The sequence below is a fragment of the Pseudophryne corroboree genome, chromosome 3 (assembly GCF_028390025.1).
Source record: "Pseudophryne corroboree isolate aPseCor3 chromosome 3, aPseCor3.hap2, whole genome shotgun sequence".
NCBI lineage: Eukaryota > Metazoa > Chordata > Amphibia > Anura > Myobatrachidae > Pseudophryne > Pseudophryne corroboree.
Window position 1 is genome coordinate 287282500 of NC_086446.1, and position 12217 is coordinate 287294716.

General features: G+C 45.7%; 1 protein-coding gene across 8 annotated transcripts in view; it reads left to right on the forward strand.

The window, feature by feature from the left end:
- DIDO1 (death inducer-obliterator 1) overlaps positions 1-12217 on the forward strand; it is a 197489-nt gene that overhangs the window by 134953 nt on the left and 50319 nt on the right. For all 8 annotated transcript variants that reach the window (XM_063959269.1, XM_063959273.1, XM_063959275.1 and 5 more), the window contains 2 exons: positions 4590-4877; positions 5449-5674. In XM_063959269.1, the coding sequence (XP_063815339.1) occupies positions 4590-4877; positions 5449-5674 (514 nt within the window). The remainder of the gene's footprint in view (positions 1-4589; positions 4878-5448; positions 5675-12217) is intronic.

The following is a 12217-nucleotide window of genomic DNA, read 5'->3' on the forward strand; positions in this document are numbered from 1 at the left end:
CATTCTGGTGGATGGTGCAGACACGCACTGAATGTGTACCACTTCCTCCAGCTAAGGTGCAGTGTTTGGGGCGAAGTTCTGCAAACTTTGAAAACCCTAGACGTTGCAGCGGAAACTTTTCTTTAAACGAGGTATACGCCTCTTTTAAATTGCTTAAAACCAACCGTTTCAGAGAATGAACTCTCTTTCCATCTGGCATTTTTACCGAAACAAAGTCTTTCTTTCCGGGCATGATGCGACTTATATCATCAGATTCATAAAAGTTTCTGACAACATTTGCAGTTTCTTCTGTCAGCACCTTCCCTGGTTTTGGATTAGGTGTGGAAAGTATACCTTTCTCTTTAACAAGCTTTTTAGCTACACGAACCATAAAATTGGATGCACCAAACTCGTTCTCCACTTTTTTAATACTCCAACTTTTTACAACAGGATGTGTGTACACCATTACAGAAAGAGAAACTCTGTCTGCAACTTCAAAACTAAACTCATGGAAAGCACTGGTCTGTGTGTGTGTGTGTGTGTGTGTGTGTGTGTGTGTGTGTGTGTGTGTGTGTGTATATATATATATATATATATATATATATATATATATATATATTATATTACTGTTTTCAAAACTATAATACACTGCAAGTGAGAATTTTGTATACTTTAGCTGCCTGCTTGTCAGTAAATTATTGTTATATGTTTAAATGAAATATGGGAGAACTCATTTAAAAAAATATATATATATTTAAGAAAAAAAATTAAATAAATAAATATCCCTATTTTAAAAAATTGAGGTCAAAGGTTATTAAACTTTTTTTAGTACTACCTTACTAAATTAAAATTGAAGTGAAAAGATCTAGTCATAAGCTTCAAATGACACTAATTTCATCTCTCTGTCTTAATTAGAACTCAAGTGACAGGCAAACGAAAAGACCCCCGCTGCAGTAAAATTGCATATTTTGTTCATTTTTAAATGGCTCCACCTCCAAAAATATCCGACCTATGATGTTGAAATTTGGTGTAGATTAGTTTTTCCCCCCATCCTACTGGTACACCAAACTTCATAAAAATCGGAGAGGGTCAGTAAAATTTTTATGTTTTTTTGAGTTGATTTGATATGGAATGACCTAGAAGTCTCAACTGGAACCGTCTCAAAAGCTCCTGTTTCTGGGTATGATACTGTAGCTCAGAGAGTGTTCTTCCCAAAGGACAAGGTGAGAACACTTCAAGAGATGGTTCGCATGATTCTCCGACCTGCTAGAGTTTCCATCCATCTTTGCATTAAATTGTTGAGAAAAATGGTAGCCTCATGAGGTGATACAGTTCGGAAGGTTCCATGCCAGATCCTTCCAATTGGACATCCTGAACAAGTGGTCCGTTTCACATCTTCAGATGCACCGGACGATTCAGCTGTCACCCCAGGCCAGGATTTCACTCCAGTGGTGGTTACAGTCTTTCAACCTCCTGGAAGGTCGACGTTTTGGGATTCAGGATTGGATCCTCCTCACGACGGATGCGAGCATGAGAGGATGGGGAGCTGTCACCCAGGGGGCGTAGTTCCAGGGCAGGTGGTCTGCCCAAGAGGCCATACTTCCAATCAACATTCTTGAACTTCGGGAGATTTGCAATGCTCTGATTCATGCCTCCCCTCTACTCAGGGATCAGGTGATCCAGGTTCAGTCGGACAATGCCACGGCAGTGGCATACATCAATCGACAGGGTGGGACAAAAAGCAGGGCCTGCATGCGAGAAGTGTCAAAAATACTTCTCTGGTCGGAAAGAAATGCAAGAGCGCTGTCCGCAATTTTCATTCCAGGAGTGGACAACTGGGAAGTGGACTTCCTGAGTCTCCATGACCTTCACCCGGGTGAGTGGGCATTAAATCACCCGCAGATCGACATGGCGTTTCGCCTCCACAAGAAACTTCGCTGCTACTACTCGCGAACAAGAGACCCTCAGGCGAGTGCAGTGGATGCGCTTACGTCGCCTTAGCCTTACCGGCTGGTCTACTTATTCCCTCCGATTCCGTTGATCCCAAGGGTGCTCCAGCGGATCAGACATCAGAGTACAAGCAATCCTGATTGCGCCGGATTGGCCCCTAAGGGCGTGGTACGCAGCCACCAAGAAAGGATCTTCAGCAAGGGCCGTTCGTCTACCCGGACTTGCGGCGGCTTCGTTTGACAGCATGGAAGTTGAGCGGAACATCCTAGCTCACAAAGGGCTTTCCAAAAAAGTTGTCGCCACTATGGTGCAAGCCAGAAAAGCTGTGACGTCAAAACACTATCATATCTGCAGGAGATATGTCTCTTGGTGCGAGGAATGCACGTATCCGCCTGCAGAGTTTCACTTGGGATGTTTCCTGCAGGCTGGTATGGAAAAGGGCTTACGTCTGGGTTCCGTTAAGGTCCAGATTTCATTGGCTGTTGTCAGAAGTTCAGACTGTTTTACAAGGGGGACTCCACATACAACCTCTCTTCGTGCCGCCTACGGCACCCTGGGCTTTGGATGTAGTGTTGACATTTCTACAGTTCTCCTGCTTTGAGCCTCTGATGATGGTAGAAGACAAGTACCTCACATGGAAGACAGTGATGTTATTGGCCCTGGCTTCTGCTAGACGCAGAATTGGGGACCTTATCGTGTAAAAGTCCCTACTTGGTCTCTTACAAGGACAGAGCGGAGCTCCGGACTAGACAGCAGTTTTTGCCGAAGGTTGTCTCCGCATTCAACCTGAATCAACCTATTGTGGTTCCGCCCTGTTCTGACGCTTTGTCTCGTCCGGAGTCTTTGGATGTTGTGCGTGCTTTTGAAGATCTATGTCAGGCGCACTGCTCGGGTCAGGAAGAGGGATTCCTTTATTCGTGCTTTATGATGCGCAGAAAAAGTGTTGTCCTGCTTCAAAGCAGACCATTACTCGCTGGATTAGGCTTACTATCCAACAGGCCTATGTGTCGGCAGCCTTATCTGTTCCTCAGTCTCTGAAGACCCACTCTACAAGGTCAGTGGGCTCTTCCTGGGCAGCTGCCCGTGGAATCTCTGCCTTGCAACTTTGCCAAGCGGCTACCTGGTCGGGGAAGAACACTTTTGTGAAATTCTACAAATTTGATACCCTGGCCAAAGAGGATACCCAGTTTGGGCAGGCGGTGCTGCAGCAGTCTCCGCCCGTTCTAGAAGCTTTGGGACATCCCCATCGTACTAAGTCTCCCCAATATCCCTTATGGATGCTAGAGAAAACACCTACCTACTTAAATACCTACCAGTAAATCCTTCTTCTCGTAGTCCATAAGGGATATTTGGCGCCTGCCTCTGTGCGGTGACTTTCTACAGGTTCTCGGTTATGTGTTAGCTGTTCAGCTGTTGCTGTTTTCTGTTGCCTGCTGTTGCTGGCCCGGTTATGTTATAGTGTGCTGGTGTGTAAGTCTCACCACACTTCCTATGTTCATTCTCTCAAGTATGTCCTTTCTCCTTCGGGCACTGTTTTACCTATAACTACCTGTGGGAGGGGGCATAGAGGGGAGGAGCCAGCACACCTAGTTGAAGAAATTATAAGTGCACTGGCTTCTTTGCACCCATGTATACCCCATCATACTAAGCTGTTCCCGATATGCCTTATGGACTACGAGAAAAGGATTTACCGGTAGGTATTTAAAATCCTATTTTCTCTTTTACATTCTCATGGGTGCATGTGATTGCTATTGAAATCAGGGAGAATCCATTACATATCCTGTGGTCTTTTGTTTTTCTCATCCACAAAAAAGTAAAAATATTCTTTTAGCAGAGTAGTAGGCTGGTAAAAAGACAATAAGCATGATTCAGTTAGATGAATAGCGCTGGGAATTAACGCTCGTTGGTATTCAGCGCAGTGGTAAATCGGAGAATGCCCGTTCTCCCGGCCTAAACAGGGTGTCTTGTTGGGAGAACCTGCATTCTCCGACTTAAGTGCCCGGCGTGCCACTGTTTCCGCCACGCTAAGGGCAGAAATCAGCATCGTGACCGCACTTTCGTCGGATTTCTTCTCGCATACTTCCGGAGTTTGAGAAGAAATCCCGTCATTGGTTGTCACAGGGTGCTGTATTGAATATTCCTGTGAGCTTTTTCCCAGCGCGATTCAACTGTCATCAAATTGAATTGTGCCCAATTAAAGAGTAGTTTATTTTAACTGGGGTGCCACTTAACAACATGGTTAAACTGAGGCCTAGATAAAACCTCTTTCTTTTTGCAATACCTATCAATGGAATTGTAATGGTAATTGTAAGAATTTAGAAGGAAAACTACACAGAATTCCTAAGTTTTGAAACCATTTATGCCAAATGCTTTGCGTGCCAAAAATGCCTTTCATTTAGACTAAGTCATTAAAACCTTTGACTTGACAGTGGCCTACAACATATTGTCAGAAACTGCATTCTTTATTACTACTACTGTTCTTCATTTATAAGCTGTTAAAGCAATCCCGGATGTTACTTATCTAATGCCTCTGCCTCACTGACCAGACCCAGTTTTGTGGCACTGAGCAGAAAATGTAAAAATATTTATATTCGCTTCTGTCTTTGGAATGTTTGTTTTCTTCTGGAGGTATATTAGTTCATTCCAGTCCTGTTTTCTAGGTTGAGGTTTCTGAGCCTACTAAGGAGTCTCATGAGATTCCTGAGACTACTGAGGTTTCCCATGAGGATTCTGTATGTCCCAAGTCATCTGAGTCTCCAGATATAGCAGCAGGGTGCATTGGACCAGGCTGTTCAAACTTTGCCCTTCCTGATTCTGTGTATTGCGGTCATGACTGCATCCTGAAACATGCTGCAGCAGCAATGAAATCTCTTAATGCAGGCAAAGAAGCCAAACCCAAGGAAAAGGTCAAGGTAAAACCTGAGAAGAAGTCCTCTCCTAAGCCCCAGGTAAGATACCTGTTTTTTCAACTACATTCATATTGGATATATGGGAATCCATGTAAACATTGGTTGCTTTCTACTATGGGTGAAATAGATCTCCTTTAAATACTATAAATGATTGTGAGGTGGCGTGTACCAAGGAATTAACTGAATACAAAAGGTGCCATAAGCATATTATAATTGTTCTGCTGTGCAGCCCTGGTAGCCCCATTATATATTTCACTCAGTAGGAGTTATTAACCTACAGATCATTAAGTCACATTTTTTTGAGATTACAATTGTTTTATCCTTCATCCCATCGTCACTATATTTATTCATTTATTGGATATCACAGAGGATTATCGGGACTTGTTCAGTGGTGGTGGTGTTATGACTAAAGATATGTTCTACTACTACGATATGTATTGACACTGTTCAATTCCTTAATTTATAAACTGTAGGGCTATATATGATTATCTACAGATGCAAAAAATTTATTTTTTAGCCAATATTTTGTTGCATGGACTTGTCATGTATAATGAAATAATAATGAAGATTACATTTTCAAGTGCTAATTATTGAATGTATATTGTGACAGACACCTGCAAAGCCTCCAGTTGTACATAAAGCTGCAGCTCTAGAGAAGCATGAACCTGTAATGAAGAAGGTCCTGGTGGTGATTCCTCGGATGGAGGATGAAGCCTGCAATAAAGCAAAGGTGGAAAGTGGCAGCAGTGGTGCGCCTTCCTGGGAGAGTGACCATAATTACATTGCAGTAAAGCCAGAAAAGACTCCTGCCATTTCATCTACACTATTTTACAAATGTATGTATCATGTAGGAAACTTTCCCCTAGCACACCATTCACATCTATTTCACACACTTTTTCGTTGAATATTGACTTCATCACACAGGGAAAATTACACAATTATGATAAGACACAAACCCCACAATTCAGGTCTGAGGTTTTTTTGTTTTGTTATAGTAATATCCCTTTTCAGGAAGTCTCTTATGTTTGTAGGTTTACTACAGTACGGTAAGTATAGTGCAGCACTAGATTGGGCAGTAAAACTGTCCTTTAAACAAGGCTAGGCAACCTGTTGTGCTGACAGCTGTATTTCCACAACAGCTTGTGGAGCCACAGGTAGCCCAACCCTAGTCCAGGTCTAAGCCTGCTCTGTCCGGACTGCATCCAATCAGCCCAAGGTTTCAGCAACTGTTTTAACAAATGGACATGTGCGACCTTGTCTGGGCTGAAATGTAGCAAGAGTTACCTATTTGTGAACTATTTATTACCAAGCAGTGGTGTAAGGCTAACCTGTGTCTGGTTTTCTTTGTTCTGCTATTTCGTGCAGTCTTTAGGGCTGTAATATTTTGCCACCTGACCTCTAACCATTAGCTGGACCATAAAAATACGTAACATATGCCCATTGTGCTTCCGCTGTTAAAGCCGCGTAATAACACCTCTCTATTACCGGCAGATTAATCGGGAATCCATTAGCAGTTCTTCATCCATTTTTTTTTAAGGGAAAATACTATTTAGTATTCTATTTAGTATGTTCTGGACCCAACTGCTGACTTGAAGCTAAAAATCACAAGATGTCAGAGTTTGCAGGGCTCTGTTTTATTATGTTACATTATAAATTGTTTAAGTGCAACCTAATGTGATCTGAATGAAGAGCTTTCCTTTTATCCAGCATGGACTGCAGCTCAGGTAAGTGATGGATCTACAGTAATGTCATTGTTTCTGAAACAAAATTAAAACAAAAATGTATCGCACCTTCATGTGAAGTCTTGTTTGTATGCACACTGATCTAGTCCATGTTTTTTTGTATGTGTGTGTGTATATATAATATATATATATTTTATTTTTTTTCCGTTGTATTGGACAAGACTTTAGATGACAGTTGTATCTGAGATCGCCATACACAGCTCACTTTGTATATTAGCCTGGAGCCCGTCTATCTACAACTACTTGACCAGCTCACTGCATTGATTTTCTCCAGCCTGGTCGACACATCTTAGAAATTGGTGAAAATTCTACATAACCCTGTGAATAGTTTGTGACATAATTTAGTCAGTGGTTCAGTATTTCAGATCGTGGGCACCTCCATTTTTTAATCTTTATTTCTCTGACGTCCTAGTGGATGCTGGGAACTCCGTAAGGACCATGGGGAATAGACGGGCTCCGCAGGAGACTGGGCACTCTAAAAGAAAGATTAGGTACTATCTGGTGTGCACTGGCTCCTCCCACTATGACCCTCCTCCAGACCTCAGTTAGATTTCTGTGCCCGGCCGAGCTGGATGCACACTAGGGGCTCTCCTGAGCTCCTGGAAAGAAAGTATATTTTAGGTTTTTTATTTTACAGTGAGACCTGCTGGCAACAGGCTCACTGCATCGAGGGACTAAGGGGAGAAGAAGCGAACCTACCTGCTTGCAGCTAGCTTGGGCTTCTTAGGCTACTGGACACCATTAGCTCCAGAGGGATCGACCGCAGGACCTGTCCTTGGTGTTCGTTCCCGGAGCCGCGCCGCCGTCCCCCTTACAGAGCCAGAAGCAAGAAGATGGTCCGGAAAATCGGCGGCAGAAGACTTCAGTCTTCACCAAGGTAGCGCACAGCACTGCAGCTGTGCGCCATTGCTCCTCATGTACACCTCACACTCCGGTCACTGATGGGTGCAGGGCGCTGGAGGGGGCGCCCTGAGGGCAATATAAACACCTTGGCTGGCAAAATAATCACAATATATAGCCCCAGAGGCTATATATGTGATAAATACCCCTGCCAGAATCCATAAAAAAGCGGGAGAATAGTCCGCGAAAAAGGGGCGGAGCTATCTCCCTCGGCACACTGGCACCATTTTCTCTTCACAGTGCAGCTGGAAGACAGCTCCCCAGGCTCTCCCCTGTAGTTTTCAGGCTCAAAGGGTTAAAAAGAGAGGGGGGGGCACTAAATTTAGGCGCAATATTGTATATACAAGCAGCTATTGGGGAAAATTCACTCAGTTATAGTGTTAATCCCCACATTATATAGCGCTCTGGTGTGTGCTGGCATACTCTCTTTCTGTCTCCCCAAAGGGCTTTGTGGGGTCCTGTCCTCAGTCAGAGCATTCCCTGTGTGTGTGCGGTGTGTCGGTACGGCTGTGTCGACATGTTTGATGAGGAGGCTTATGTGGTGACGGAGCAGATGCCGATAAATGTGATGTCGCCCCCTGTGGGGCCGACACCAGAGTGGATGGATAGGTGGAAGGTATTAACAGACAGTGTCAACTCCTTACATAAAAGGCTGGATGACGTAACAGCTATGGGACAGCCGGCTTTTCAGCCCGCGCCTGCCCAGGCGTCTCAAAGGCCATCAGGGGCTCAAAAACGCCCGCTACCTCAGATGGCAGACACAGATGTCGACACGGAGTCTGACTCCAGTGTCGACGAGGTTGAGACATATACACAATCCACTAGGAACATCCGTGACTTGATCCCGGCAATAAAAAATGTGTTACACATTTCTGACATTAACCCAAGTACCACTAAAAAAGGGTTTTATGTTTGGGGAGAAAAAGCAGGTAGTGTTTTGTTCCCCCATCAGATGAGTGAATGAAGTGTGTGAAAAAGCGTGGGTTCCCCCGATAAGAAACTGGTAATTTCTAAAAAGTTACTGATGGCATACCCTTTCCCGCCAGAGGATAAGTTACGCTGGGAGATATCCCCTAGGGTGGATAAGGCGCTCACACGTTTGTCAAAAAGGGTGGCACTGCCGTCTTAGGATACGGCCACTTTGAAGGTACCTGTTGATAAAAAGCAGGAGGCTATCCTGAAGTCTGTATTTACACACTCAGGTACTAGACTGAGACCTGCAGATAGGGCTGCTGCAGCGTGGTCTGTGACCCTGTCAAACAGGGATACTAGTTTGCTAACATAAGAGCATATCAAAGACGTCGTCTTATATATGAGGGATGCACAGAGGGATATTTTGCCGGCTGGCATCCAGAATTAATGTAATGTCCATTCTGTCAGGAGGGTATTAGAGACCCGACACTGGACAGGTGATTCTGATTTTAAAAGGCGCATAGAGATTCTGCCTTATAAGGGTGAGGAATTGTTTGGGGATGGTCTCTGGGACCTCGTATCCACAGCAACAGCTGGGAAGAAATTTTTTTACCTCAGGTTTCCTCACAGCCTAAGAAAGCACTGTATTATCAGGTACAGTCCTTTCGGCTTCAGAAAAGCAAGCGGGTCAAAGGCGCTTCCTTTCTGCACAGAGACAAGGGAAGAGGGAAAAAGTTGCACCAGTCAGCCAGTTCCCAGAATCAAAATTCTTCCCCCGCTTCCTCTGAGTCCACCGCATGACGCGGGGGCTCCACAGGCGTAGCCAGGTACAGTGGGGGGCCGCCTCAAAAAAATTTCAGCGATCAGTGGGCTCGCTCACAGGTGGATCCCTGGTTTCCTTCAAGTAGTATCTCAGGGGTGCAAGCTGGAATTCGAGGCGTCTCCCCCCCGCCGTTTCCTCAAATCTGCCTTGCCGACAACTCCCTCGGGCAGGGAGGCTGTGCTAGAGGCAATTCACAAGCTGTATTCCCAGCAGGTGATAGTCAAGGTGCCCCTACTTCAACAAGGAGGGGGTTACTATTCCACACTGTTTGTGGTACCGAAACCGGACGGTTCGGTGAGACCCATTTTAAATTTGAAATCCTTGAACACATACATAAAAAATTCAAGTTCAAGATGGAATCGCTCAGGGCGGTGATTGCAAGCCTGGACGAGGGGGATTACATGGTATCCCTGGACATCAAGGATGCTTACCTGCATGTCCCCATTTACCATCCTCACCAGGAGTACCTCAGATTTGTGGTACAGGATTGCCATTACCAATTCCAGACACTGCCGTTTGGACTGTCCACGGCACCGAGGGTGTATACCAAGGTAATGGCAGAAATGATGATACTCCTTCAAAAAAAAAAAAGGGAGTTTTAATTATCCCGTACTTGGACGATCTCCTTATAAAGGCGAGGTCCAAGGAGCAGTTGTTGGTCGGAGTCGCACTATCTCGGGAAGTGCTACAACAGCACGGATGGATTCTAAACATTCTAAAGTCACAGCTGGTTCCTTCCACACGCCTACTGTTCCTGGGGATGGTTCTGGACACAGAACAGAAAAAAGTGTTTCTCCCGCAGTAGAAAGCCAAGGAGCTGTCATCTCTAGTCAGAGACCTCCTGAATTCAAAACAGGTATCGGTGCATCACTGCACACGAGTCCTGGGAAAAATGGTAGCTTCATACGAAGCAATCCCATTCGGCAGGTTCCATGCAAGAACCTTTCAGTGGGACCTCTTGGACAAGTGGTCGGGATCGCATCTTCAGATGCATCGGCTGATAACCCTGTCTCCAAGGACCAGGGTGTCTCTGCTGTGGTGGCTGCAGAGTGCTCATCTTCTAGAGGGCCGCAGATTCGGCATACAGGACTGGGTCCTGGTGACCACGGATGCCAGCCTTCGAGGCTGGGGGGCAGTCACACAGGGAAGAAATTTCCAAGGACTTTGGTCAAGTCAGAAGTCGTCCCTATACATAAATATTCTGGAACTGAGGGCCATTTACAATGCCCTAAGTCAGGCAAGGCCCCTGCTTCAAAACCAGCCGATACTGATCCAATTAGACAACATCACGGCAGTCGCCCATGTAAACCGACAGGGCGGCACAAGAAGCAGGATGGCGATGGCAGAAGCCACAAGGATACTCCGATGGGCGGAAAATCACGTCTTAGCACTGTCAGCAGTGTTCATTCCGGGAGTGGACAACTGGGAAGCAGACTTCCTCAGCAGACACGACCTACACCCGGGAGAGTGGGGACTTCATCCAGAAGTCTTCCAACTGTTGGTAAACCGTTGGGAAAGGCCACAGGTGGACATGATGGCGTCCCGCCTCAACAAAAAGCTAAAGTGATATTGCGCCAGGTCAAGGGACCCTCAGGCAATAGCTGTGGACGCTCTAGTGACACCGTGGGTGTACCAGTCGGTTTATGTGTTCCCTCCTCTGCCTCTCATACCAAAGGTACTGAGCATAATAAGACGGCGAGGAGTAAGAACGATACTCGTGGTTCCGGATTGGCCAAGAAGAGCTTGGTACCCAGAACTTCAAGAAATGATATCAGAGGACCCATGGCCTCTACCGCTCAGACAGGATCTGCTACAGCAAGGGCCCTGTCTGTTCCAAGACTTACCGCGGCTGCGTTTGACGGCATGGCGGTTGAATTCCGGATCCTAAAGGAAAAGGGCATTCCGGAAGAAGTCATTCCTACGCTGATAAAAGCCAGGAAAGACGTAACCGCAAACCATTATCACCGTATTTGGCGAAAATATGTTGCGTGGTGTGAGGCCAGGAAGGCCCCAACAGAGGAATTTCAGCTGGGTCGTTTTCTGCACTTCCTACAGTCGGGAGTGACTATGGGCCTAAAATTGGGTTCCATTAAGGTCCAGATTTCGGCTCTGTCGATTTTCTTCCAGAAAGAACTGGCTTCACTGCCTGAAGTTCAGACATTTGTAAAGGGAGTGGTACATATTCAGCCCCCTTTTGTGCCTCCTTGGGATCTCAACGTGGTGTTGAGTTTCCTAAAATCACATTGGTTTGAGCCACTTAAAACTGTGGATTTGAAATATCTCACGTGGAAAGTGGTCATGTTATTGGCCTTGGCTTTGGCCAGGCGTGTGTCAGAATTGGCGGCTTTATCATGTAAAAGCCCTTATCTGATTTTCCATATGGATAGGGCAGAATTGAGGACTCGTCCCCAGTTTCTCCCTAAGGTGGTATCAGCTTTTCACTTGAACCAACCTATTATAGTGCCTGCGGCTACTAGGGACTTGGAGGATTCCAAGTTACTGGACGTAGTCAGGGCCTTGAAAATGTATGTTTCCAGGACGGCTGGAGTCAGGAAAACTGACTCGCTTTTTATCCTGTATGCACCCAACAAAATAGGTGCTCCTGCTTCTAAGCAGACTATTGCTCGCTGGATTTGTAGCACAATTCAGCTGGCGCATTCTGCGGCTGGATTGCCGCATCCTAAATCAGTGAAAGCCCATTCCACGAGGAAGGTGGGCTCATCTTGGGCGGCTGCCCGAGGGGTCTCGGCTTTACAACTTTGCCGAGCTGCAACTTGGTCAGGGGCAAACACGTTTGCTAAATTCTGCAAATTTGATACCCTGGCTGAGGAGGACCTTGAGTTCTCTCATTCAGTGCTGCAGAGTCATCCGCACTCTCCCGCCTGTTTGGGAGCTTTGGTATAATCCCCATGGTCCTTACGGAGTTCCCAGCATCCACTAGGACGTCAGAGAAAATAAGATTTTACTCACCGGTAAATCTATTTCTCGTAGTCCGTAGTGGA